The 27,160-nt window shown below is 41.6% G+C and overlaps 1 protein-coding gene across 1 annotated transcript; it reads right to left on the bottom strand.

Annotated features, from left to right (window-relative positions):
• ptpra (protein tyrosine phosphatase receptor type A) lies at positions 1 to 25,470 on the bottom strand. Its single transcript, XM_080461496.1, has 22 exons — positions 25,011 to 25,470; positions 12,222 to 12,268; positions 11,888 to 11,969; positions 11,322 to 11,798; positions 6,499 to 6,598; positions 6,286 to 6,359; positions 5,683 to 5,819; positions 5,163 to 5,253; positions 4,894 to 4,970; positions 4,746 to 4,782; positions 4,568 to 4,665; positions 4,212 to 4,331; positions 3,954 to 4,120; positions 3,738 to 3,873; positions 3,439 to 3,588; positions 3,188 to 3,281; positions 2,974 to 3,050; positions 2,693 to 2,827; positions 2,062 to 2,187; positions 1,810 to 1,961; positions 843 to 978; positions 1 to 139 (listed from the first exon to the last, which is right to left on the bottom strand). The coding sequence occupies exons 2-22, from the start codon at positions 12,240 to 12,242 to the stop codon at positions 65 to 67; spliced, it is 2,562 nt and encodes an 853-aa protein (XP_080317622.1). The 5' UTR covers positions 12,243 to 12,268; positions 25,011 to 25,470; the 3' UTR covers positions 1 to 64.
• Positions 25,471 to 27,160: the final 1,690 nt, after the last annotated feature.

Raw genomic sequence — 27,160 nt, 5'->3', positions numbered from 1 at the left:
GCTTGTATGACGTGTATGCGCAAAATCCTTTCAACCATTTCCCCCATCCAGCCATGACAGGTCCCTACTTGAAGTTGGCGTAGTCGGAAAAGGCGTCGATGTATTCCTGCACCACTTTGTAGCAGAACTCGTACTGCTCCTGAATAAGAGAACAGAAACCAACAGATATTAACTGTCAATTATCACAATTTTAACATTCGATGAGGATATAAAATAGGCTTTAGAGTAACAGGTAAGACAATTGCACCTGATATACACGTCTGAATATAAGAGACTATTTTTACAATAAATAGCACTGAAAATGTGGGATTGTCTGATATTCCCACTCTGAGTGCGCCAGTGCGGAACGGGCTGGATGTTATCCAAACGTCAGGTAAGTGTGACGCCACTAATATGAACTATATCTTCAGGATCCTACTGGAGGGAGAAGTTCAGTGAGAGGATGAGAGACTGTCGTCTGTTAGAAATCTATATTTAACAAAGAAACATCACCTGTGTGTGCCTGTGTGCACCCATATCTAAAGCGGTTTAATTCAATGTGTTTTTATCTTTATCTTCAGCACACTTGCTTCATGCCGTTACACCAAAGGACTTTATGTCAGGATATATAATAGGATTACTGTATAAGGCAATTTTGTAGCAGCAGAAGTGAGTGTGAACAAGAGAAAGCTCGCCGTCTTCTGACATAATTCTGCACAGTATAAAATCAGTTTGATCAGCAACCAATAGCAGGAAAATGGGGAGAAATACAATGGAAGCAATACCACGATATTAGGTTTGGCTTGCTTAAGCAAAACAAGCAACCAGTGTGTGTTTGTGTAATTGGTCTGATGGATCCTCACCAGTGTCTGCACCATGTGGGGTCTCTGCAGTCTGAGGCTCTTCACTGTCTGAAAGACATCCAGGATGCCCTCTGCCTTCACCCGCTCTAGGACTGTACTCAACGCACAGAAAGTCCCCGTTCGGCCAGCACCGGCACTGTGGACGCACAGACAGAACATTTCAGCTTCAATATACATGCTGCACAGTTCCAGTAACTCTGTGTTGACTATTTCTCCCTCTTTTTGAAAAAGCAGCAGTGCATCCCGGGAGACATGGAACCTGATATTTGTCCATAAAGACTTATTATTGTTATTATGTTGTATTGACTGGTTGCCAGGGAGGAAGGGGGAGCCCATCCGGTCCAAGATGATGCCAGGGGAAGGTTGGCCGGTGGTCAGGGAATAACGCTACGGAGAGTAGAACTTTTATGTACTGTACATACTTATATAAACATAGGAGATCGAAAGAATAAGGAACGACCTCCTCCCATATCATTGGGAGGAATTGTCGAGCGCTCTCCCCTGGTTCTGGGTGCAAAGATATTTCCATTCTAACCTTAAAGAGGGAGAAAAGAAAATAGAAAGAATCCTGCTCTCATTTGGACAAACCAACTTTTACACAGGGTATTGTGTGTATTTGTGGCTATTAATCACTCCAATGTAAAATGATGCAGGACTTTGGGTATTTTGATTTGAGAATATTCATACTCATTAATACATATTCATCTTTAATCTACTATGGCACTACTACTACTACTCCTACTACTAATAATAATCATGGTGGAGACATTAAGTCAGAAAAGAATAAAACATCACAAGGAGGAAGAATAATATTCTATATAACTGCTGTTTCTTGTGATTTAATACGATCTCACACATAGCTTTTACCCAGAGCATTTTTTATGACATTTGTTTTCTTAGATTTCTTTTAATTGACACATACACTGGAAAATGTGTGTGTGTGCGTGCATGTGTGTGTGTGTGTTACCTGCAGTGAACAGTGATGGGATGGTTGCCAGACTGCTGCTGTTGTTTCTGCACTGCAGCAATTATGTTAATCATGCCTTTCCCATCAGTGGGGATGCCCACCTCCGGCCAGCCGTGGAAATGGAACTGACGCACCGCTCGAGCCTTGTTCTCCTGAACAACGCAGAATGAACGGGGTTAGTCACTCGTCACTCTGGCTTTTAACCCCAACCCTGCAGGAATAATTGACGTTTACATGGCCTGAGGCTCTTACCCTGTTGTTGGTGACCAGGAGGTCACGCACAGTGTAGCTCTCGCTCTCCTCCTCCCGTTTGATCTCGATGGAGATGTCGCCGTAGACCACCACTCCATCACTCGGCCAGTACTGAGCACACTTCTCCTAGAGGTGAAAAGGCGAGAATGGTAAACGTTCAATGAGAGAGCTGAAGTCAGGAAAATCCCCAAAACAATGTGTCATTGATGTGCTACATCCACAGTTATTTCGATTGTGAGTGTTCAGGTCAAGTATCCAAATGTGTGAACAATGATTGTGCAACTCATTAATCATTGATTTTATGAGCTAATTTAGGAAGTGACAACAAATCATTCATACAAACTTGCAGCTCTGGTCATTATAAAACTTTGCTGTCATTGTTTTCTGGCATTATTAAACCATCTACAATCATTTCACTAATATTCCATCGTATCTGAAAGAGGATACTGACTCGAATAAAATACTACATCAAGATCAAGTCATTTTGTTCTGACAGTCAACATGTTATACTAGACTGGTCGCATCAAGTTAGCATTGACCCTAATATCAATGTGCTTATTTTGGTCTCCAGTTATCGACCCGGTATTTAATACTGCTGTTGGTGTATGTGTACACAGTCCCACGCACACACCTGCCCTCTCTCCTCCAGCTCGGTGAGCATGACTATAGAGCAGCTTCTCCACTCCCAGATCATCCTCCAGAAGTCCTCCATGGTGTGCTGCAGGGGCCCCTGGCTTGCCATGTACGCATCCTTCTGACGGTAGCCCTGCGTGAGTGAAGAGGTCCAAAAGGGCAGGATGGCAGATGGAATGTTACAGAATAAAAAGAAAGGGAAGGAGAAAAGCAGACTTTTAAAAACTCTGATGGATGGCTGGCATTAATAAAATGAAATGATTGACTGAAACCACTCACATCAATGAAAGAGGCATTGACGTAGTCGGTGTTTTCCTCTCCCCTTTTGACTGGAATGATCACTCTGTTGAACTCATCTGTCACAAGCAAGCGGAAGCATTTTATCATGTATGGAAAAAGCTTTTGAAGTTGACATTAGGGGTCACACATCAACAATTTACACTCAGACACTGTTACAAAAAGACACAGGCAGACCCCCGGCTGCATTACTTACATGGAATGATCTGTAGGACTCTGTTCTTCTTCATGTTGACAGGCAGGTTACCTGTTCTCATCTTGTCATTCTGAATCTTGATTGATGTCAGTTTCTAAAACATCAGTGGATAATAAATAAAAAGTTAAGTTTGTCTGCAAATAAAAAAAAAAAAAGAGTTTTTTTTATGACCTTCTGGCAACACTTCAAATATGAAGGGTTTGAAGACTGAGGGGAAAACACAGTGAATAATGAAAGAGACACAAACAGACCTTGAATTCAGCCTCCAGCCCACTGCAGCCAGCTCCAGGTGCCGGGGCGTACAGTTTGGCCAAGTGAGACTCCAGAGAGGTCACTTCAAGCTCTGTGTCTCCATACAAGTAGTGCTCTAACAACGCCTGGAAGATGAAAACATACTGCATCTATGGGGGGGGGGGGGGGTAAAGAAAAATGTAATAAATAACAATGATGAATTTGTCCCACAAAAAATAAAAAATAAAAAATCAGAGTGTTCGACTTTTAAAACAACTTTACATGAACACTTTCATCACCACTGTGCTCTTTGACTTACATCTGTTTGAACCATCTGACTGCGCTGGGCTCTTATTCTGGTGACGAAGCCAAACACGTCAACCTTCCTCTCCGCGATCATCATGTCCAACATGGCATCGATCACGATGAAGGTACCGGTCCTGCCCACACCCGCACTGACACACACAACTGAGAGGTGAGTGGAAACTTACTGAGGCGCGTGTTGAAAGACGAGGGAGAACGGCCACACCATTACCTGCAGTGAACAACAATGGGCCCAGCGTACTGCGGGTTGCAGTTCTTCACTTTCTTAAGAAACTTCAGCATGCCGATCGGGGTGAAGGGAACCCCAAAGTCAGGCCAGCTGGTGAAGTGGAACTGGGTAATGAGCCTTTGAGGTTTCTTCCCCGAGACATCCCCCACCTGAGATACAAACAATCCAGACTATGAATATTTTCTGCATAATCTGACAAATGGCTCTTTTGTACCATTTCTAACATGGTGTCCGTGGTACCTGCTGAATGCAGAACTTGCGGATGGTGTAGTCCACCAAGACCATTGTGTCCTCTACAGACACGCGGATGTTCCCATATGTCCAACAGCCCTGGTCCGGCCAGTACTGGGCACACTTACACTGCAAAATAAACAAATACACGGATTTGAAATCAAATATATCTTTAAAAACACTCTTTTATCAACATTGGAGTATCTGTGATCGACTGGCTACTATAATACACATTAAAATGAACCTTTTTAAAAGGTGCCTTTAAAGTGATTATTTCAACTGTGCATTCAAGTATAAAACTTGCATTTAAAATGTCCTTTAGTACATGAAGCAAGTTGCCTCACAGCAGTATCCAGCTTCTTTACCTCTTTTCTCTCCTTTAGATTTGTCACCATGACAATGGTGGCTGTGTTCTGCTCCCAGATCATCCGCCAGTAGTCGTTTACCGTCTCCTCCTTTGGCCCTGGGAAAAACAATCAAGAGCGTCAATAATCACGCTTTTCTTTTTTTGTGGGCAACCAAGTTTTATTTCTGCCACTTTACCTTGAGCTGCGATAAACTTATTCTTCTCTTGGTAGCCCTGCGGAAGAACAGAGTGAGGGAGAATGGGACACTAGGATGACGCTAAAAAGAAAACAATAACATTAAAGCACAACATTTGTTGTGAAAATGATTTGAGGCAAATACAAACATTTATGAAGGAAGCGTTGATGAAGTCCGAGTCGGGGACTCCCTCCAAGGATGAGAGGTGAACCCTGGAGTGATCATCTGAGAGAAAAACGGGGGACAATACAGACTCATGACAAGATGGAGGCTAAACTACTCGCTGAGATTGAAACCAGCCTTTAAGTGTCAAAGGTCTGATGTTACAATCAACTCAGTGGAAGGTTTGCTATGTTTGCATTAGCAGATTAAAACTTTGCTGGATTCAGAGCAGTGCAGTCTGTAATCGTCACTCACATGGCAGGATGTTAACATATCTGTTCTTTTCTTTGTTCTCTTCCTTGGATGCAGCGTCACACGATGCCTGAATGGGGCAGACCGGCAGCGCCTAAATAGATAAAGAAATGCATTTAGAGCAGGCAGATGAGTATCATGCATGCATGTGTCCCGCTACAGAAAAATGTACTTTTGGCTTCTTTTTTTTTTTATTGGTCTACTGTATGTCACATCAATCACTATGAATGAGCTGCGACAATAACTCTTGCACTTCATTTCCCACTTACTTTGTAATGATATAAACTATTAGAAAGTTTTTTTTCTTCTTCAACTTGATAGAACCAATAAATCTTCTTCAGTTGTTTTTCTAAAATATCAGCACAACTATACATGTGATTGAAACCAACCCAAGTTAAGTTTAAGTTTCTATGACATATGTTGGACTTGAATCATTCCACGTGTGCCACTATGAACTGAGGCCACAGAGATGCAGACTGGAAGTACGTTTTAGGCTCAGCGTGTTATCCTGAGTGTGCCATACATTAAACTCCTCTCTGAAGAGCTTGTTGTCATCAGCCATGCGACGGTTCATTTCTTCCTCAAGTTTGTCGACAGGAAGGGGCGGGTACTTCCTGTTTGTGCTGGGCGAACGGGCCAATAGCGGCACACTCTGGAGTTCTGCGCCGACGAGCAGGAAGGGAGGAGGCAGGAGCGAGGGGGGGGAGGAATGGGAGGGGAACAGGTAGAGATAAAAAAAAAACCAAGGGATACAGGGAAAGAACATGAGAGTGGAACAACTTTACATCAAGCGACACTGACTTCATCTGTCATTACTTTGAATTCCCAGCAGAGGGCAATGTGTGTCAACACTATAACATGGGGTTGGTGACTGCAGCTCTGTTGATTAGGTAATCACAATGAACAAATGTGGTCTGCTAACAATCAACCAGTGAAATTGTATCACTTAGTGAAGCATAATCAATGCAGTGTTATCAGAAAAATACTCGGCGGAACAAGTTTGTCTCAGCAGTCTGAGTATATTTGACTGTACAACTTCAAGGAAAAGCATTTAGAAAGATGCTCTATCTGCTGACATCCAAAGTGCATGCAAATACACAGAATAATGCACATTTGGACATTTTACCTGTATCGTCTGATCTGCCGTTGGTCAGTCTGAAGGAGTTTGAATGGCTTCCTGCCTGTTTGTATTTCTTAAACCTGTCAATCAGCAGAGATCAAAGTGCATATTAATGCAGAGTTGAACACGCGCCGTCTTGCACAAAAACACATCCACTACTTTTTCTCCCACTGCAGAGTGCCAATCAGTCATCGTCATGGCAACAGCAGTTTCACTGACCTGAGCATATAGAGGACAATGATGATGAAGATGATGACCAGCAGGGAGGACAGGGCCACCATCACAGCGATGATTGGCATGTCATCAGATTGGCTGTCACCTACATGAGAGACAGAAAATTGAGACGAATTGGAAAGGTGCATGAATGGCTGGTTTGACATGGAGCCCAACATCCTACACACCACAGAGGTCCTTATTACCATGCAAAAAAAAAACTCGGCTTCAAGAATTTAAGCTTAAAGTATTTTGCTTATTTATTTCTTTTAACGTCATTTACAGACCCAAATATGGTTCAAATCTGAGCAGCGAGAGTCTGGGAAAGGCCTGTACACAATAGTTTATGAAATGGACCTATCTCAAACTAGATGATGACATGACATTACACTCATACCAGCACATAAACAGCTCATCTGGTTCCGTTCAGGAGGTCATTCCCTCTACCAGCACCCTTGATGTCCAACACCTTGTTTGAAAGAGGTTCAGGCCGTGATGGCCGAGAGGTGAGGGGAGCAAGCTTCTATCCGCGAGTTCATTGGTTTGTAATTGTGGGCCCTCAACTGCCGGCTGCTCAAGTTGGGTCATGAAAAGCACCTGGCATGAAACATGCGCCAAATCAAACACGTGCATCACGTGATTCACTATAGAGATCACCAGAAGAGAGCAGCCAACACACAATACATCATTTTTGGGGGAAACAAACTACAATGAAACTAGTATGGATTACATTTCTTGTTGCTTTATCTTTTGTAAGTGTCATCGTTTTCAACAAACTCAAATGAATTGATCATTAAAGCAGAATCACTTTAAAATATGGAATTTGGTTTAATAGAAAATGCTCATCATGGCAGGTAAACCCACCAGATTTTCTAATTGGAAAGGATTTATCAGTAAAAATACAGAGGCTAAACTTGTCAACAGATTTTTGGATTTTAGCAGTAAATATTTTAAAAATCCATTATAGAGGCTTGTTTTGGAGAAGAGAAGTATTCAAATAACGGAATCAGAACATTTGCATAGGCTTTCTACATATTCAGACTTTATGACTAGATAAGGTTTGTGATGGCAAAAATGGTTTTGAAGCACAGAATTTAGACAAACTTAAGGGAAAACAAAGAAAGAATATTTACTATAACCTTGCTACTCCTTTCCATTAAAGAATATGTCTGATTACTTGTTTTAACAATAATAACAAAACAAAAAATATTACTAAATTCAGGTGACAGATGTGTAGAAATAGTTTGAATGAAAGTAGCTTTTTTGGTTGTTTATTTTAAAGTCATACAAGACTAAAACCTTCAGATTGTTAAAGATTGCAAGGTGACCTCAGCCTCGTTCAACACCAGCCTGTATAGTCACCGTCCATAATGAGTGGTGTTCATTTTAATATTTCAACAGCTTTAGGAGGAAAAATGGAGTGAAGAAAAAAAAAAATCACAGTTTAACAGAGAAGGTTGATGAATGGTTACCTGAGACGACAGCAGACACAGGGTCATGGTAGACAACTCTGCAACATTTACGGTGTTTGCTGTGAAGCCACTATGAATTATTGAGAGTGTAAATGTGAAAACACTTTCTACATGTCAAAAACCACAGAGCATGTGGGCCTGCAGTGATACCGGGAGGGGGGGAGACGGGGGACTGTGATCACACGACAAGTTATCTATTGCTCGTGATGCCTCCACTGTAGATTACAATGGATGATCAATTTGTACGTTTCCGCTGTACACGTGGGTTCCTGGTTGAAGGCAAAGCTCTAGTCTTCCTGGTGACCTTTCACTGAAACAGCTGAAACAAAAGACACGAGATTTGCCAGAACAACAACGGGAGTCCGGTGTACAAAAAAAAAAAACAACAAAAAAAACTGGCTGTTGTTTGTGCGCTGATGACCAGTCAGTAAGACACGTCAGAGCGCAACAAAACAAGAGATTTGTCTAGAAAACACCACGGCAGAGGTGACAACAGAAAGAGCCGGTCAGCTGTTCCGGGCATCGCCTCAGAATTCAAGAGAGTTCTTAATGTTGCGGACACATTCTGCTGCAAAGAATGCACCGTTTCACTCCGTGCTGCATCTGCACTTTCTGGGAAAAGTATTTTGGAACACAGCCCAGTTATGTTGCATTTTCACGCGCAATTCCCAGGACTTCTCAGCGTTGCCCCTCGGACAATGTGTACATTGAATAGAGAAATGTGGGTATCGTGTGGAACTGACACAGCCTTGACGGATCTAATGCCACTTAGAGCACACGAGGCTGCCAGACGCCCGGAGGGAGACAATGGAGCAATTACATAACACCTTCAGAACCAAAAGTGATGGTTATATAATAGTATATAGTGCCGTGCAGCCACATCTGTTGCATTTATGTTGACCACACGCTTTCCGTCTTCGTACTGAAACATTGTGAACTTCTGCAGGATGATTGAAAAGCCCTGCCGGTACTACACTTTAATACGCCCGCCTCGACAAATCAATCGGTGACATTTGATAGTAATATGTGTATTTCTTTATAATCATGTTATATGAATAATTAATGCCCAAGAAAAGGGTGGTCAATGGAGGAGTCATGTTTCACTAGCAGGGACATTACAGGGAGGGTTGCTCAGTAAACAGTCACACAGCAGCGAAGCATAATGGTTGAAATGTTCTCCTCCAGTTAGAAAAGCTAATGTGACTTTCACTTAAACAGCTTGCTTTATTTATTAAGGCGATGCATCGATAGACATTTAAATATCTACGACCAAATGATGGCAAAGCCTGCATATAGATATACAAAAACAAGTGAGCTCTTCCTCCTGTCGTATGCAGCTGACCTTAAAGCAGAGAATCTGTTTGTACCTAAAAGTAAAGCTCTTCACAGTGTCTGGGTCTTCTACTTTGGTGGTAATGCTGATTCTCGTGGATGGCTGCTCAAATGCAGGTATGTCACATTAGGATATTTCCAGCGCCGTTACAATGGAACCTAAAAGCAGAAAAATGTTGGAACATCTAAAATATTAAAAGGTTGACTCTCGGAAAGAAAGCTTGCTTTTAGTGTTTAGCTGTTGCCGCCCCACGAATAACGCGCAGCTCGGCAGAGGAAGAAAGCCCATTTTTAAACCGTTCATTCGAAGTTTATCGTCCAAGAACTTATTCAAATGAAGTATCACATTCTCTCCTTTTCCAAATCTCCGCCTACTGTGTTGTGCTTTCACGTTATACAAAGTAGCACGTATCAGCACATTTTATGCCGTAATAAGTAATAGACTCTACATGCGGCAGGAAGACACCCCAGAAGACCTCATTGTGATTACTGAAGAGTTCACGTAGCATTAAAATCCAGTTAGACCCAGTTGTTCACAGGTGACCTGTTAAGTCGTAGTTAAGATTTAAAATATAAAACTGAATCAAGTCCGTTTTTTCTTTCTTCACAGCAACTACAGACTAAAACGAGACAGTAAATTCATTAAGTAGTAGTACATAAAAGTAATTACTATGACAAGGTTGAAAAACAGAAAATCAGTTGATTTTCTAAATGTGTCGAAATGACTGAACACTAACATAATTCTGTGTATAAAGAAATGTCTCAGAATTGAAGTCATTGCGATGCTGCCAATTCTCCAGCATGAAACTTCACTGAACTAAAATTCGCTGACGGCACATCCGTTGCCTCATGCTAGAAAGGGTGGGGAAAAATTAAATATAATGTCAACAGCTACTTGGATCTGTAGTGAGCTAAAGAAACTAAAACTTTTACATAAATCTTTATATAAGAATTTTATATGATTTTATTGCTGTAATTACAAAACATTCAAGTGTGTTTCTTAAAATCAACCATCAGGTTTATGCTGCACTTGATGTATTATCTAGATTACCACTCCCTGTCAGACACACATGGTACTTTCTCATTAAAGCTGTGATTTCATGTGAGGAAAAGAAAAAGTCGGGGTCAAGATCTCATCTAAGCCTGGACAATGAATAACACACAAGCGTCGGACCAAGTCTATGACGTTCAGACTAAACAAGTCAGTCAGTAACTGATGTTCAGGTGTGATGGTGGGCCTTTTTAGGTTTTAGGAAAGAGTGATAGCAATATCCACAAGCATCCTTATTTCCCAGTCACACTGTATTCTTATCACAAAAGCATACCGAGACTTTGTCAGCTTCCAATAAACTGCCTCCGTTAAAGGGCTGGTGCTAATAAAAAAAAAAAAAAAAAAGAGTTTCTCAATTCGGTCAATAGTATTGACAAATACGTGTCTTTTACGGTTTGGGGCCTTTTCTGTCATTCAGAACAAAAAGCTGAGGTCTCCAGCCAAGGCAATAGAGCAAACAGCAATGTACATTTGTTGTTTGCCTTTATTTTCAAGTGCTGACTAAAACCTGATTCTGCATTTACAACCTGCTGACCTACTTGTTGTTGTCATCATATTTGACTTGTTTGCTCACTCCAGATGTCAGCGTGGGTCATCGGAGCAGATTTGTTTTGGTGTTGGTGGCACGGAGGAGCAGTGGTGACTGCTGCTGCCTATAAGAGCCGTCCGATCCAGGATGAAGTCTTTCAGTGTGGCATTTACATGTTCACCCTGTTCTCTGGTTGTCCTCCCGCAATCCAGAAACGTGCTTTTAAGTTCACTGGTGACTCTCAATTGACAGTGGATGTGAGTGTGTATGGGTGAATGTGTGTCTCTCAGTTCGGCCTGTGATGGATTTTTCAGCCTGTCCAAGCTGGGTTTTTTTTTTTTTTTGTATCCAATGGCTACAAGCATAAGCTCCAGCTTTCCACAACTTTGGCTCGGTCTAATGGATGAATGAAGGAGACAAAGAAAGACAAAGGTCACACACTCACCATGAGGGGTGGTGTCTGACGTGAAGTCTCTCTCTGGTTCTGTGGTGGCGTCGCCATACACACGGAAGACATCATCATCTGTATCATCATAGGTCTCTGGAGACGGGGTTTCTGGACCTGAAGCTGCCACGGTGCCATTATCTTCCCCCGCAGGGGTTGGAGGAGGGGGAGGAGGCTGGGTGTTTGGCGGTGGCTGCGGGGCATCGGTGGGATCTGGAGGTGGGGGTGGTGGGACTGGTAATCCCTGCCCTGCTACACTGTAATCAGTGGGCTGTGCGTCTTCGGCGACTATGGCCGGGATCGTGGTTGTGGAGGAGGGTGGTGTTGCGGCCGGTGTTGTTGCTACAGTCACGAGTGGGATGGCCGCAGGGGCGAGCGTTGTGGGCAGTTCTATAGGGGGCGGAGCATCCGTGACGGTGAGGTTGAGGAAGGGCGCCGTTGGGGGGTCTGTCGGTTTGGCAGTGATATTTGAAGGACCTGGTGAAGAAGGAGACAAGTAAAGGTCTTTTTTTTTTAATTAATTGCTTAAGGACATGTGGAGATGTGTGTCTGGTAAATATTTGTACCTGTGATGGGGACATGATCCTGGGCTGAAGCCCTGAGGGCGACACAGAGCAACAGGAGCAGGGGACACACACCCATTCTGCCCTGCATCAGAAAAAAAAACAAAAGGCTTTTTTTTTTTTTTTTTTAAACAAACAACTTAAAATCTCCCGAAACTCAATAATATTATAAATACTGAACCCAAATCTGCTTAAATTAAAGGCCAAGAGATTGAATATTCATTTATATATAATCCCCTGTCCTAATCCAACATGCTCATTTTTTTGGGAGCATGTCAGGAGGAATCTGAGGTAAAAATACCCTCATCACCGCGGCCAGTGTGTGTAAAATATATACCTCAAGAAGCGAAGTTGGCATCAATCACTCATTCGCACAGCGTGGTCCTGCAAACAAACACAGACGATATTTAGAGATTACCCAGAGGATTTTAATAACACCCTGTTTATCTGGAGTTTTTACCTAAAAACGCTTTAATTCAATTTTATTTAACCAAATGTCCCATGTTGCTGAACGAAAAGTTGAAAATAAATAAATAAATACATTAATAAAGTAAACATGAGCGTTGGAAGACAGACGCAAAACAGTGTTTCTATTCAAAAGCACGGTTTAATGGAACGGACTCATTTAATCTAATGGTTAAAACCACTGGCCTCCTTTTATTGGGAACTTCATGGACGAAGAGTGTTGCGGCACCTTGACCCATTGAAGGTGCCGCTCTGGTGAGGACGAGTAACTGCTTTTGACGCGTTCAGGGGCAACAATGATCAGGGTCCAAAGTGTTGTTTTGTATCTGGATATGACAATCCGTTTATACGAAGAAGGGCAGCACAATATGTTACAAATTTATCGTAATCACGAAATTAACATGAACACTATATATCTTTTTTAAAGCTCACCTTCTTTCATATTCATTTTAATCACATTTATTTTGAACAAACTGAAACATTTCAACCTATCCTTTAGTACCGCTTATGCACAATTTTGGTTTTAACTCATGAAAATACACAAATACAGCATCACAATGGTTCTTATTTCAAAAGGTCCGATGTTTTTCTGTTTATATAACCAAAAACCACCGTTAAAACTGTCAAAACATTTAATACCATTTAAAGGTTTTAGTTTGTATGTCATGGGAATTGAACTCATGCAAAAATAAAGTATGGAATTCACTTTGCCTTATATATATTAAGAAATACACATTTAGCAAAAACTTATAAAAAAAAAAAAGCCAGCATTTCCAGATGTTTTGACCTTTAGATGGTTCATATATAAAATATAAGTGAGCACATTTTCATGCACATTTACTAGTTTTTTGTTTCACAATAAATATCTTAAAAAATACCAATATTCACAATTTTAAATTTAAACACGCAACAGTAATTGTGTTACTTTCAGTACGTTTTAGCAGTTGAAAGTCATTGAACTTATTTATGGTTATTTTGTATATTACCTTGCTTGACAGTTTTGAAAGTACTCGTGTATTCATGGTATTTCGCTCTAAAACAGCCTTTCTGCTTTTTGTTCCCTCTTTGTTGATGTTACTTTGGTTAGTCTACAACTCACAAAATCAAGTCATGCTTGTACAGATTAGTAATTTTTTAAACATTCCCTGCTTGATCATTGACAAAATATGTTACTGCAGTCTAAACTTTAAAGTCAAGCAGCTTGTGGAGCACAGTTCACTGCCGCACACATGTTTTAAAAGCAGTTCAGACGGAATACGTTCCAGTTCAGCCTCATATTTCATCCACATTGTTAGTTTGTCAAACAGGGTGTCATCGAAAATGTGTCACACACCCAACCATCACTTTCCTGACATGGAGCATTTGTCACCCCAAGCATAACCAAACAGAATTATCTCCCCCCCACAAACTCCTGTGCTCGGGACAATATCCTCCTGCTGAAAGGTGGAGGGGACAGAAGTGTGTGTGTGTGTGTGTGTGTGTGTGGGGGGGGGGGGGGGGGGGGGGTAGAGAAAGCATGTCGGAGGCCAGGTGATCGGTCCGGCTGGCTGTCACTCTTCTAAATAATCCCAGAGCGGTTGAGTGAGCTGTGATAATCCCTGGACCTAATCCCGTGGCCCCGACCCTGGAATAATCCAGCTGGTCTGCTTCAGTTTACGCAGCGAGCCACACGCCGCGGCGCTAGCCAACACAAACTGATGCTTTACATCACGGATTATTGCATCGGTGAGCAGAGGATAAATTGGGCGCTAAGAGCTTTAATAGTGCCAGTTGCCAATCTTTGGCTGTTTTGGACGGAGCTCATTCATGCTCGTACTTAGATTTTGGTTTGAGCCCCAGACTGTTTGGCTGGGACTGCAACCTGAAATGGGGCATGATGAGCAAGTTATGTGGTCAATGAGGATGCTATTAACCTACAAATCCAATTGTTGCTCTCCCTCTCCCTCCCTCACCCAGCCACGCTTCCATTTCAGCAAACAATTATGTTGCTCTAGAAAAACATTTCCACAGATTGAAAAATGACACATTTTAAACCAATTTAAGACTTTTTTTTTTTGTGTAACGATCACAAGATGGTTTGCTCAAACGCCATGGTTACAAACTTCCTCTGGAGCAAAAACATTTCAGGAAGCGAAGGTTTGGAAGATCATGATGTTTATTTTGTGTGATATATATTTCTATAGCTTATATTGAAGTAGCCAAGTAGTCCCATCAATGTCTGCCTGTAATCAGTGACCGACGGTCAGATTAAATGAATTCAGTACAACTCAAAAACGTTGTGACAATATTTACTGTCATAACATGGAACTGAATTTATATGTCCGACTGGCAATATAATCTTCTCTCATTTACTAAATTAAAGTCAAGCTGATTTTCGAAATAAGTGAAAATATATATAATGTGAAAATTGCATATGTTCCATTATAGGGCTCAACTTCAAAACAATAAAATACATTTCACAGATAATGAATTTAAACACATCTTAACTTCTGGATAAAGGCTCACTTTCTTCCCCATATTCAACTGACCGCCACACTTTGTTCCTCAGTGAGAAAACTCAGCTGTTGCTTGTCCTGCCACGATTTTAAACCTGGACTGAAATGGAGTCAGAACAATTCTCAAGACACATGCCGAGGTGCTCCTTGATGAGCCCCGAACGATGTTTAGTTTTGATAATGGTCATGAAGTTTACAATCGCCGTACTTATAAAGTCAAAAGAAGAAGACGCGTCTGAATGAATGTGAATGTGTGTTAGGATCCTGTGGACTGGTCGCACTGGACCCTCAGACTAGTTATTTTCTGTGATCTGACTTCTGATCTCAGTGGGTTAGTCTGTTCAAGGCCTTTATGTTTTGTCTCATAATGTCATTTCACATTGGCACTTTTCACAAGTGTTACAGTTTCTGAGCATATGAGACACTCGGGTTTAGTGCCAAAAGTGGAACATATGAAGATTAAATGCTGTAGTTTCATTGTCAACATTTCTTTTTCTGGACAGCACCATTTGGTCTGTATTTCTCCTCAACTTTCTCCATCTCACTCTGTTATCACCTTCCTCTCACTCTTCTCATTTACAACATTAACTCTCACATGTGTCTGTGCTGTAGAACCTCGATGTTTAGCCTTTGAAATACAAAGATTTGATTGGCTCCGTGGCATCATGTGTGACGGCTTGACTTGCATGCAATCGATCTGTGTGTTTCCTCATCCACTAAACCAATAATGTAAACTCTACAAAAGCTGTGCCGGTTCAAAAAGAAGTGCTGCATCAGGTTTTAAATCACAACCTTCTGTTTCGGCTGTAGGTAGGTCCGAGTCTATATGAGACAGCGTCTGGTCTGCCTGCTTCCGTAAACAATATTAGTGATTCTTCAGTGTGTGTTTAAAATTTACTGCGAATGTGAAAATAAACCAGCTACTTATAGAAAACAACATTTTATGAATATTCATGATTATTTTCACATCCATTACTTGAGTTATAACCAATCATGACAATAGCTCGATTAAGACACGTGTCTAATCGCCAACTATTTGAATGAGAAGTACTCACCCTACATGGCAACTACAAGGTCAGTTTCAACAATCTAGACAGTGCTAAACAATAACATATTGATAAAATAATGGAATTATATCAGATTCAGCAAATCTGGCACCTTCCTGTTGTCAAAAATTATGTTTTACAATAATATCAAAAGTTAGTTATGATGAATAACGTGGCAGATATTTCATTTCAACCATAAACCCCTCAAATATACACTTATCTTCAGTCCTCATCAAAGGGAATGACTCAGCTATAGCACCAAAACTATCGTGTTGTAATTACATTCATCTGATGCGGTGAGCTAAGTCACTAATAAGTATGTCAACATTAAAATGTTGTTCCTTTAAAGTGACCTTTTGTTAATGAAACCTGACTCATTATCTTGTGTGCACCACGCAATGAGGCTGGATGACGTGTCCCTGTGTTGGTGTAAGTGATATCAGCCCATCCTGTTGCTAACATTCACTTCACAGATGCTGCAGGAGCCCGGAAGGTGTGTTTTTTTTTTTTTTTTTTTTTTTTTTAAATGGAGAAACAGTGTAGCGCCGAGAGTCCACGTCCCCAGAGATGCATCTTTAATTCGTGTTGGCCTCCTGAGATGCAAGTTGTCTTCCACTAGGTGGGTGTATGTGTGTGTATAAATGCATATGATCCTGTTTTTAACCCGACGTATGTGTTGGGAGAGGACATCATTAATTTAGGAGACACTGGGCAGGAGCGTCTGCTGTGCCACTTTTAGCGTTGATGCAATGCCTTCTATTTAAAAGAGGTTCTAAGTGATGGCTTGTTGTAATTCACAGATGAAAGACAAAGGAAACAAACTAAAAAGTCTTCCATTGAGTATTTATTTGTCCACTTAAGAATATTCTGACAGCGACTGAGAAACAACTTTATTCTAATATCTTCGTACTGGAAAACCAATGTCTCACTTCTCAAAAACACCAGGGAGCTCATTGCCTCCTCTCACCGATTTGATATTATGATTGACAAACGGGTTTAACGGATGAAGCCCATTTTTATTCTCGAGTCTGTTTCTTCTCAGTCCAGCCTCCTGGTCTGCATAGCGATAGAGGCAAATATTTTTAAAAACAGAGAAAAAAAAAAAAGAGGGGGGGGGGGGGGGGGGGTGTGTTATATCTTTCCAACAGTTTCATCATGCTATTCCTTGCAGAGGAAACATGTACATGCCCATCTATTAGTGAATGGATGTACTCAAAAGGTAGTCATGCAGCTCACGCACTCCTGACTTTGGGCTTGTGTTGTGCAGCCATGTGAATATTTTTCAGACAAGACCGAGCACTTAGAGCGAGCCCTTTTCACAGTCACTGCTGGAGAGAGCTGTCCTACAGCAATGTGCAAGACCGCCACGGCCTTCTTAACATTGTCACATCAATCGCTTGATTGGTAGTCTTCAGGTGACAGGGCAGATTTTTTTTCTTTTCATGAAAATCAAGAGGCAGCTGTTGCTTATTTGTCCAAAAAGACCTTTTATTTCGTTTTGAATGTGTGTGTGTGTCAGCGTTAACTGCATTGGCTTGAATGATGCAGCAATCACAACAATAACAGGGGATTAAATGTTCATTAGAAATCTGGAAATTAATTGAAGACTTTAATTACACAGAGATTCAGTTAAACGTTCCTGGACCGAATAGTTTTTAATCAAGAACATGTTATGCTTAACGACAACATCTAGATTTAGTTTGTACCTGCTTTACTGAGCGAGCACATTCAATATGACGATAGTGCAGGATAATGAGGTTAGCCCCATGTTTCCACAAGTGGACAAGCCAACATTGCCTCACCACAGATTTCTTTATGTGGTCAATGTTCGTCCAGTCCAGACAAAGCTAAGAAAATGAGGTAGGTGTCAAATTACAAGAACTTGTTGCGAAATGTTAACACATTGTGCATTGACGCCTCCAGCAATGTAGTGACAAGTATAAACATAAGATGGATGTTTTTTTTCAAGCTGTAAGAAAGAATTAAAAATAATGAACAAGAGTAAAGTTTTTTTTTTTTTTTCAAATAACTTCAACATTTTTTGTCAACTTTTCGTACAACTTTTAGCTGTAGTTACAGATGTTTATCAATCCCAAATGGCGTTTGTGTCCATTTTATAGGAACCTATTTTATCTGATTGAATGTCAGTCATGCCATTGAGCTGAATCCCCTTTACAAGAAACCAGGAAATCCTGCCAGACGTTTCCTTGTCACAAATAGAAAAAAACAAAACAATGCAAAATAAAAGGATGGATTTGGACTCTGTCAACACGGACAATCTTGGATATACAGTACATGGTCAACAGTCTAATCACTAAAACAAACTTTTGAATTTCTAAATGCTTTTTATTTTTAAATAATGTCTGTCCAAGTCAAAACCACTGTGTAGGACTCGAGGCTTAATGGCCATTCAAGCTGTGAGCTGAACTAACTAATGAAGACAGTTGCCGCTCTGCCTGTGGCCAAATGCAGACCTCATAGGAGTGCAATCACAGTAGTGAAAGGGTTGGGCTGTTCCCATGCCATTTCATTCACAACGTGAAAGGAACACTTATAGGTGGAATATAAAGGAAGTCCAATTACGTCTCCATAACAACCACAGCCTAAGACGCAAGATCAATGCAAGGTAGTCATTTAATATGGCGAGTTCTCCCTCAAGTCTGTGGTTTTCAGCCATACATTTGTATTTACCTGTGACCCTCGGTGCAGGAATAACAGCCTTTTCTCACAATAGCAACATAAAATCATGAATATCTTAAGATTGGTTCATCAGTACTCTTTCAGGAACTGGAAGTATTAAAGCCTGTCAGAGAAGAGTGTCCAGGCAGTTTTTAATATTTGTAACTGAAATACAATGATATCCATGCCCATAACCCCACAATAACTCGAACTGTAAGACCCTTATGTTTAGTGTGCATTAAACAAAGAAATCTACACTTCCTCCAGACCCGAGGGAAGAAAGTGGGGCAGAAATCTGACCGACTCAAAGCCTGCAGGCCTCACTGATAAGACACCAGCAGAGGTGGTCGTGTGGACTTTAGCGTTCATGTAGGGAGAGATTTTTCTTTTGGATTTCTTACGAGACATCCTGGTTCCCTGCAGCAGTGGATATTGCTTGTCTGTGTCTCCATTCATGGCATATTAATACTGTTTCTAAGTCTTGAGAGGGAGGGGGTGGACTTGGGTGACAGAATACTGTGAATGCTTCTCTTCACAGGAGACTGAACGAGGCCTAACTCGGAGCCGCTATGACTCTTGCTCCGAAACAGACCACAGATTATATGTCCCCAGTGCCACATACAACAGCCACAATCCTCTGGACTTCCCTTTCTGAGGGATACTACTCCTCGCTGGTGTGGTTTCTGTTCCTGTTGGCTGGTGAGTTGATGAAAAGACGTGGAGATGCGAGGGATTACTATTCTGGCTAATCATAAAGGCAAGAATGACCGCTGTGCCTGTTATTAAGCCCGTAATGATGATTTGGTTCCATCAGGCTGGAGGGATCAAGAAAACTCACTTGTTTGAATGAGTGAAAGCGGCGAGCCGGTGAAGCTCTCCTCCCTGTCTGCCCCGTTGTGGGGTTTCTCACAGAGCATGCCAGGGGCCTCTCGAGCTTTCCCACATTGGACACAGAGAGGATGTAGAGGCGCAAAGCATGGCCGACCCACAAAAGCCACAGTGACCTTGAAGCGTGGTGTGGGGCCAAACGGGCAGCTCAAGGGCCACAATGAAACTTGATTCACTCATGCCGCTGCCCTTTGAAACCAAAACACTAAAACTGATTTCCTGATCGAGCGTGCAGCTGAGGCCGGACATGAAACCATAATGCGTTTCTGGCAGTGACCAAAATGTGTCCTTCGCATTGCATACCAAAGACCACCATCCCCCTAAAGCTGAGACCAAGACAAAAGTTTAAATGTTGCGGTCATACATGCCTTGGTTTTGAGCATTTCAGACTTACCACTAAGGAAAGTTCAACTTAAATCTGTGCAACAATATTGAAACCAAATGTTAGCACAGATTAACATTTCCAAGCAAAAACCCTATTTTACAAATAGTTACCACACTGTTACAGTTCACTGTTCAAATGTTAAAATACAGCTTTATTTACATCATTTATATTTCTTTCTCTACAAAGAGTATGATCTGAATAGAGCTCCTAACTGTTAACCTAAACATTACCGAGTTCGCAGATACAGGGGTGTGTGTTTTTATGCTCCTGAGAGAACCAGTGGCCACTGCCTACCATCACTTCAAATACACAAAAACACACATGAACTATTAACAATTGTAGATAACCCACACACGACACACTTGTTCCAACAACATTATTAAAATGCACAAAATCCGATTTATAACCAACAAAACAATGTCAATGGACAAAATCAACTCAATTCATCAAATGAACTCAGTTTCCTCATTGCTCAGTCCTCCGGACTTGGAATGATGTCACTCCTTTGGAAAAACCAAGAAACTAAGAAAGCATTTGACGCATTCAACTTCATCGCAACGCTGGAACTCAGAAAACAGTATGGACTTGTGAAGTTCTTTTGTGTTGGCTCAGTCGGACCACAAATACAAACTTAATGCATCACAACGTCACACTGGGAGCAGAGCTGGAGGGATGAGTCAAAAAAAACAAACACTAAAACGGTGTTCGCACCAACATATCACACTTTGTGCAGCCATCTTGAAAAGTGAAATCAGTATCCTTAAAGCTGCCCAGAGTTTCCCCTCGGGATACTGACTGACAGAGGGAAGATCTTTTATTACTCCTGCTTTGCAAGACACAAAAACAGCTTGGACTTCGAGAATCCACGGTATCTGGAAGGAAGCTTATATCTATTTACTGACAATACAGTGGTGCGAGGATGAAAACTTACAGCAGCAAGAAACTGGATGGGTTCTGCTGCCAAACACTAACACTATTAATTTTTTTAACGCCGCAGCTGCAGTACATCGAGCCATCTATGACATACACTACTAAAGCCAATCCAGGGGGCGCTGGAGTCCATCTCCGATGACTGGACAGGTCTCCAGTTAGTCACATTGACTAACATTTACATTCTGGTAATTCAGAGACTAATTAACCTCAAAGACATATTTTAGGAGAGAACGTGCCAACTGCATGTCAAGACTCAAACCAGGGATAACCACTCCACCGCTAAAGAAGCCCCTCATTCTAATACAGTGTTATGCAGAGACACAAATTTGGCTCATCTAACTCATCCGACTCTCTGAGCATCATTTGGTTTAAGACAGAAATGTGTCCACAGCAGTGCTGTGCTGCTCGGCATGACAACTAAATCCATTTTGTTATTGTCAATAGGTTCTCACTGACATGCAGTCGTTCTAATATCAGAAAGTAACTACACTGAGATAAACCGTTGGCAACGCTAATTCGGCGGCCGTGTGTGATTAAAGCACATCAGTAGGATGGGGTGGAATGAGACATCGTCGTGAAACCAGCGCAAATCAACCTGGAAACGGTGTAAAAAATAAGGTATTTCTCTTAAATATCCTTGAGTTGCTTTTATGCAGATGAATGGAAACTACCCTAATAATTATCAACAATTGTTCCAATGACCTCAAGTAACTGAAATCGGGTAATAATGCAATAATAGTACCAGGACTGGTAACAATTACAAGGAAAGCAGCGGCCCTGATATCTGAAGTGACCATCCTCTGACACCCACCCCCTCCTTTTCCTCTGAAAGATAAGAAACCCATCTAGGATGACAAGACAATAATCAGAGGCTTGACTTCGGAGCAATGTCATGACAGTGTCTCTGCATAATCCACTTTCTCCTGCATCCATTTTTGGGTGGTGCAATGAATGACTTCTCAGTCTAGCTTACGTGTTTTTAGGGCTTTTTTTTTCTTCTTCCAAGCAGGGCAAGAAAGGTCTTGCCGGCTGGCCGATGCCAAAGGCAAATATGAATATTCATCCTGCTCTCAACTGGTTTTGAATCCGACTTACGTTTGGCCCCAACTGTGAAGACATTGTTTGGAAAAGTAAATCAAAGTATTTTCCCTCCATAAGCAGGACAACTTGACTTAAATAAACAACACAACCACATAAACGAACATGTCACTTTACCTCAAGTTCTTCTTTACCTTCAAGAACAGAAATGATTTATTTTGCCCGAGTGACGGCGAGGAGGTGCAGTTGACTGTAAATCTTTATGTGAGGAAGTGTTAATATGCTGCGTATGCAAAACCCACTTTCCCCTACATCTACTTGGTGCCATTATCCAAGAGCATTGTAAAGACAAACGGTGTCTGAACCTGAAAGAAGGCTGCTAGATTCTGACTGATCTGGATCACATGTGAGCTTAGAAGAGCAAAAGAAAGCACATATATCATGAATCTTAAATGTCAGAACTCCAAGTCCACTGGAAAAAGACGACTAGTACCTATATTCCCAGTAGTGAACCAGAAACATCATTCACTCCATATAAAGAGGACTTACTCCACAATTTGAAGGGGTTGCATAATTACTGCCCCACATCAACAGAGGGTAATCATCTCAGATGAAGTACTTCCAGTCGGGGGATATGTTTGATTCAGGAATCATTAGTAGTCACACAGATTCATTTCCTGCACTGTGAAATAAAGGATCATTGAGGTCGAATGACATATCGCATGGAGCTGCAATCAGGGTTCATAATCCTCTAAATGTAGCTGTGGTGAATTACAGTGCACCTCCAAAAGAAAAGCACAGAGGCCTACAGGTGGAAACAAAAATACACCTCCTGCCACACCCAAAGAGATAACTCATAATATTGTGTCAGAGCCCTGAAATTGTCAAATTTCCCAACACAGAAGTAATCTTTCAAAACATCAACTCAGTGAAACGCCACACAAAGTCCCCACAGGGCCATGTGACGCTATTCTTACTTATATCTTTAGAAACTAGGCCAATCATAAAAAGTGTGGTGTGAGGATCACTCAAGCTCCTCTGCTAAAAACCCTCTCCGCTTCCTCAAAGACAGAAATAACTCCCTTTATTCTTAAAATAGGTTGCCTGCGATATGGGCAGAATGAGCGTGCTTTGTCATATTGGCGAAGCGCGCTTTTTCTTCCTCACTGTCCCTTCCACTATTTGTCTCCAATGAGATAGTGCTTAATGACAGACAGACACTACACAGGTTTTTTTTTTTTTTTTTAAAGAAATGAGTCAGGCATGTTCAGACCTGACAAAGCGGAGGTCAACCTGGGCCTGACACGGGAGTAAAGTTGAGAGTGCTACTCAAAATTTCACACTCAAAAGACCTTAACATGAGGCGACAATCTCGGCGGAGCTGAAGCCATGTAGTGGAGAGGCACACGGTGGGAGATGAGGCATGTGATGCACGTCAATGAGTCGGTGCAGACATTGTGAATCCAGCTTCACACATTGACAAAGGAGGATTTTTCACATATGACAAGCTTTGGCTATTTGGGTTCCTCCTCAGCCTGAGAACGCTTCTCTCTCCTGAGACTTTTGAGCATTAGAACTCTTCTCAGTGCGACGCTACTGCTGCAGTAAAAAACAGTAGAAGCCTATTCATGGACCAGCCATAACAATATGACCGATGACCAGTCAAATTTGGTGAAAGTGACAAAAATAGACAAGTGTAAGGATTTGAAAAGGAGTAAACTGTCATGGCGCGATAACTGGGTATGGACATCTCCTGGCCACCTCAACCCTGAGTATGATAACCATGGGGAAACCTAAAACAAGGTGTTGAGAAGTTCTAATACAAAAAATATATACCAATTTAATCAGAAAACATAATCATAACTGGATGTAATGCGACCACAACCTACACTTATAGTTAGAAAGACCCGGAGAAGGTTTTTCTGTTCAAGTCTGGTTAGTGGGTCACTATGAAGTTTGCATGTTCTCTCAGGGCACAAGTGGGTTTTCTGTCTGTACTCCATTTTCCTCCCACAGTTGGCAAACATGCAATCGAGGTTGATTATAGCGTGTAAGTTGTCTGTAGGTGTGAATGTGAGTGACCATCCGGGGTGTACTCTGTATTTTCCCAGCTGGGATTGTCTCAAACTCTATGCAATCATAAGTTTGATAAAGCTGGATTATATAAGGAGGATACCACTTTGAATGGATCAAAAATGAAATAAATAGATGGCATCTTTTATTTCTCTCACTTGTCACAAAATGAAGTAAGATTTAAAAAAAAAAAAAAAGTTTAGTCGGTGGGTTTTGAGGGGGGGGGGGGTCCTTTAAACATTAAAGTTGTAAACTATTCTACTATGTTTGAATGAAGTGCAAAAACAAAAAGATGACTTCTGATCAGGACAAGCAGACTGATAGAAAATAATCTGGATGATCTGAGGAACAAGTGAAAGCAAACTATAATAAGAAAAAGAAAAACCCCTCAAGACTGAAATGGTATGCTTGGTTACACCCAACACCCAGAGAGACAGAGGAGAATATTAATCATTAGAAAAACTTTGGGAGAGGTTGCTCACAGGAGGGAGGGAGGGGGGGGAGAAAAAAAAAGTTGCAATCACGGAGAGAAAACACAAAGCAGCCGCTGTGATTTGACAGAGGATACATGTTAAAGTTATCCTCTGTCCCCCCCCCCCCCCTCCCTCCCCTCCTCCCTCTCTGGACGTGTAATGTGTAATAACAAAGCATTGATCAATAAAGTGTACTTTCCAGTGAGCCAGCCCAGACCTGGACGCCCCCCCCCCCCCTCCTCATCCTCCTCATCCTCCTCTTTGTTCCAGTGCCAGCGCAACAGCATCTGTGTTGGCACAACAAACCTCAGCTCTGACTTCTAAAAATGTTGCCCCCCCCCCCGTTTTTTCCCCCTTCTCCAGAGCCCCTTGCACCAAGAAAAAAAAATAAAAAACCCTCCCTGCCTCCGGGCTACTTCTTAAATGTTGGTGAAGCTTTGTAAGTATGAGAAAACACCGTGTTAGCCCGGGGTCTGTATCCTGGCATCATGTCGGGGGGGGAGTGTGTGTGTGTGTGTGTGTGTGTGTGTTTGGGGGGGGGGGGGGGTTGTTGGGTGACACAATGTTTCAGCAGCGAGAGGAAACATGCTTGTACAGCGACATTGTAACAAGTGTGATTTGGCTTTGCGCAACAAAAACAAGAAAACTCACCACAACTCCTGTAGCGCCCAGAGGAAACCCGAGAGGACGGAGGAGGGGAGCGGAGAGAAGCAAGGGGGGGGGGGGACAAAACAAAAAAACAAACAAACAAAAAAAAGAAACAAGGCCAAGTAGGAATTTATCCTCTCTTTTTCTTCCACGTTTTCCAGCCCCGGCCCCCGGTCTCCACACCCCAGGAACGGAGAGTGTGAGCGGGGTGGGGGGTGGGGGGGGGGGGACCTGGTGATAGCAGAGGAGGGAAGCACGATCCGGGACACACTCCGCAGTTCGTTCCCCCCGGATAAATCCAGATAAAGATAAAGTCCCCGCTGCCGCAGGAACCAGCGCTCCGTCCCGGCGTGTCGTCCCCTCGGCGGGTGCCTTCTTAAATCCCACAGTTTATCCGCTGTATCCGGGCGCGTCGGCCGACTATTCTAGTCCGCCATGTTGTGTGTCTGTCTGCAGGAAGAATGGGAAGCGAGCAGCGGATTCCCAGGCCAGGCCCCGCCGCCGCCGCCGCTCCGCTTCTACACGGCCCGCAGCGCCCCCTGTTGGACGCAGCGAGGCCTGCACCGTGCACACTGCAAGGCCTTTTTTAGCTACTGCCTTTACTACATCTCTTAAATCTGTGATTTAGAATCGGTTTTTTTTTTTAAACCCCACAGAATACCCCTCTATGCACCTCTGATTTGCCGTGAAGCATTGCAGTGACTCCAAACACAGGCACAAATTGACAATATTACAAAAGCAGGACTATTCAAGTGTAGTTTTCACAGATCCACTCCAGATTCTAAATGTACCCATATGTAGTTTTTTTTTGTCAAGTTAGTGAGTCTAATTTTAACACCCGAAGAGCAGCAAATCTTCATAACCAAACACTCAATTATTTCAAATATTTTCAAAGTGATAGCTTAATATATGTCTATGCATGGGATGGCCCCACCTCCCCTGGGGGATTTAATCAAAAAGAGAAATGGTCTTACTAATACAAGGTCAGCCACTTGGGGTGATTGTGAAGTAAAATTTAGAAAGTCCTCCTTTGCACAAAAAAAATGAATCTATTAAAGGCTGCACACACTGGAACATTATACCCACAGCTATGAGAGAAACTCCACCTTTCCTAGTTGTATTACAGAATAAGGCTTGGCTGATTGACAATCAAACTTGTAAACATTGAGAAAATCAGGCACTTAATAAAAATACACTTTAACTGTTTGTATGCCGAGAAAGCACTTTACTTAAATAATAGCACTTAAGGGTATAAGTTTAACCCAGGCAGATTTAATCATCATTGTCTTTGTTTTAATCTATTGTTTTTATACCTCTGCAGCTCTGTATGTTTTTATGTTGGGACAACGGTATCCTTGTGCTAAATCAGGTTTATTTACTGCAAAACTCATGAGATTGTATGTTCATTAATATGCACTGTCCTGTCCAAATAAATAAACAAATACATCTTACAGTTAAAAGTATAAATTACTGTTCTCATTCTATAACTTGAATTATTAGTTCATTTTCAACCTAATTTAATGGCATTTTCAATTGCATATTTTCATTTAAATTTTCCTGTATGAAACTTTCAAAGAACAAAATTATAAAGTATGTAGTCGAGACAAATGACAAAATGACATTATTACTATTAAAATCAGACTTGAGTCATAAAAATGTCAGATTAAAGTAAGCATTCTGACAAGAAATAATTCTGAATAATTCTTAAAAATGAATTTCTTTTCCAGAGTGGCCCTTAATCCTCATGCTTAATTACAATACGGGAAAGAAATCTAATCATAGTACAAATTTGCATATGAAAATGTTTGATAATTCAATTTTGTGCATACTCTTTAGTGATTTATAATTTCTAAAAGTAGCCAAGTATGGTACAAATCAAAGGAACAAACCAATTTGCCCCTCGCAGGACAATTTCATTTTAACTAGGCCGGACCATTAAAAGGACAGCATCATGAAGTGAAAAAGTGCCAAGCAAACTGAACATGTTCACATTCAATGCACTTCTCACAGAGAAATAAATGTGTAAACCACATCTTAAACCTACGCCATTGTGTCTGTTCAGCCTCATATTGGTAAAAGCCTGTTGCTTCTCAGAACACAGTATTTCTACAGCCTTTAGCATGTATTTTTTTTTTTATTCCCACAAAGCTGAT

The sequence above is a fragment of the Lipophrys pholis genome (genome assembly GCF_963383615.2).
Source record: "Lipophrys pholis genome assembly, chromosome: 4".
In the NCBI taxonomy this organism is placed as follows: Eukaryota; Metazoa; Chordata; class Actinopteri; order Blenniiformes; family Blenniidae; genus Lipophrys; species Lipophrys pholis.
Note: the sequence above shows the minus strand (reverse complement) of the source record. Positions and strands in the feature narration are given on the sequence as shown.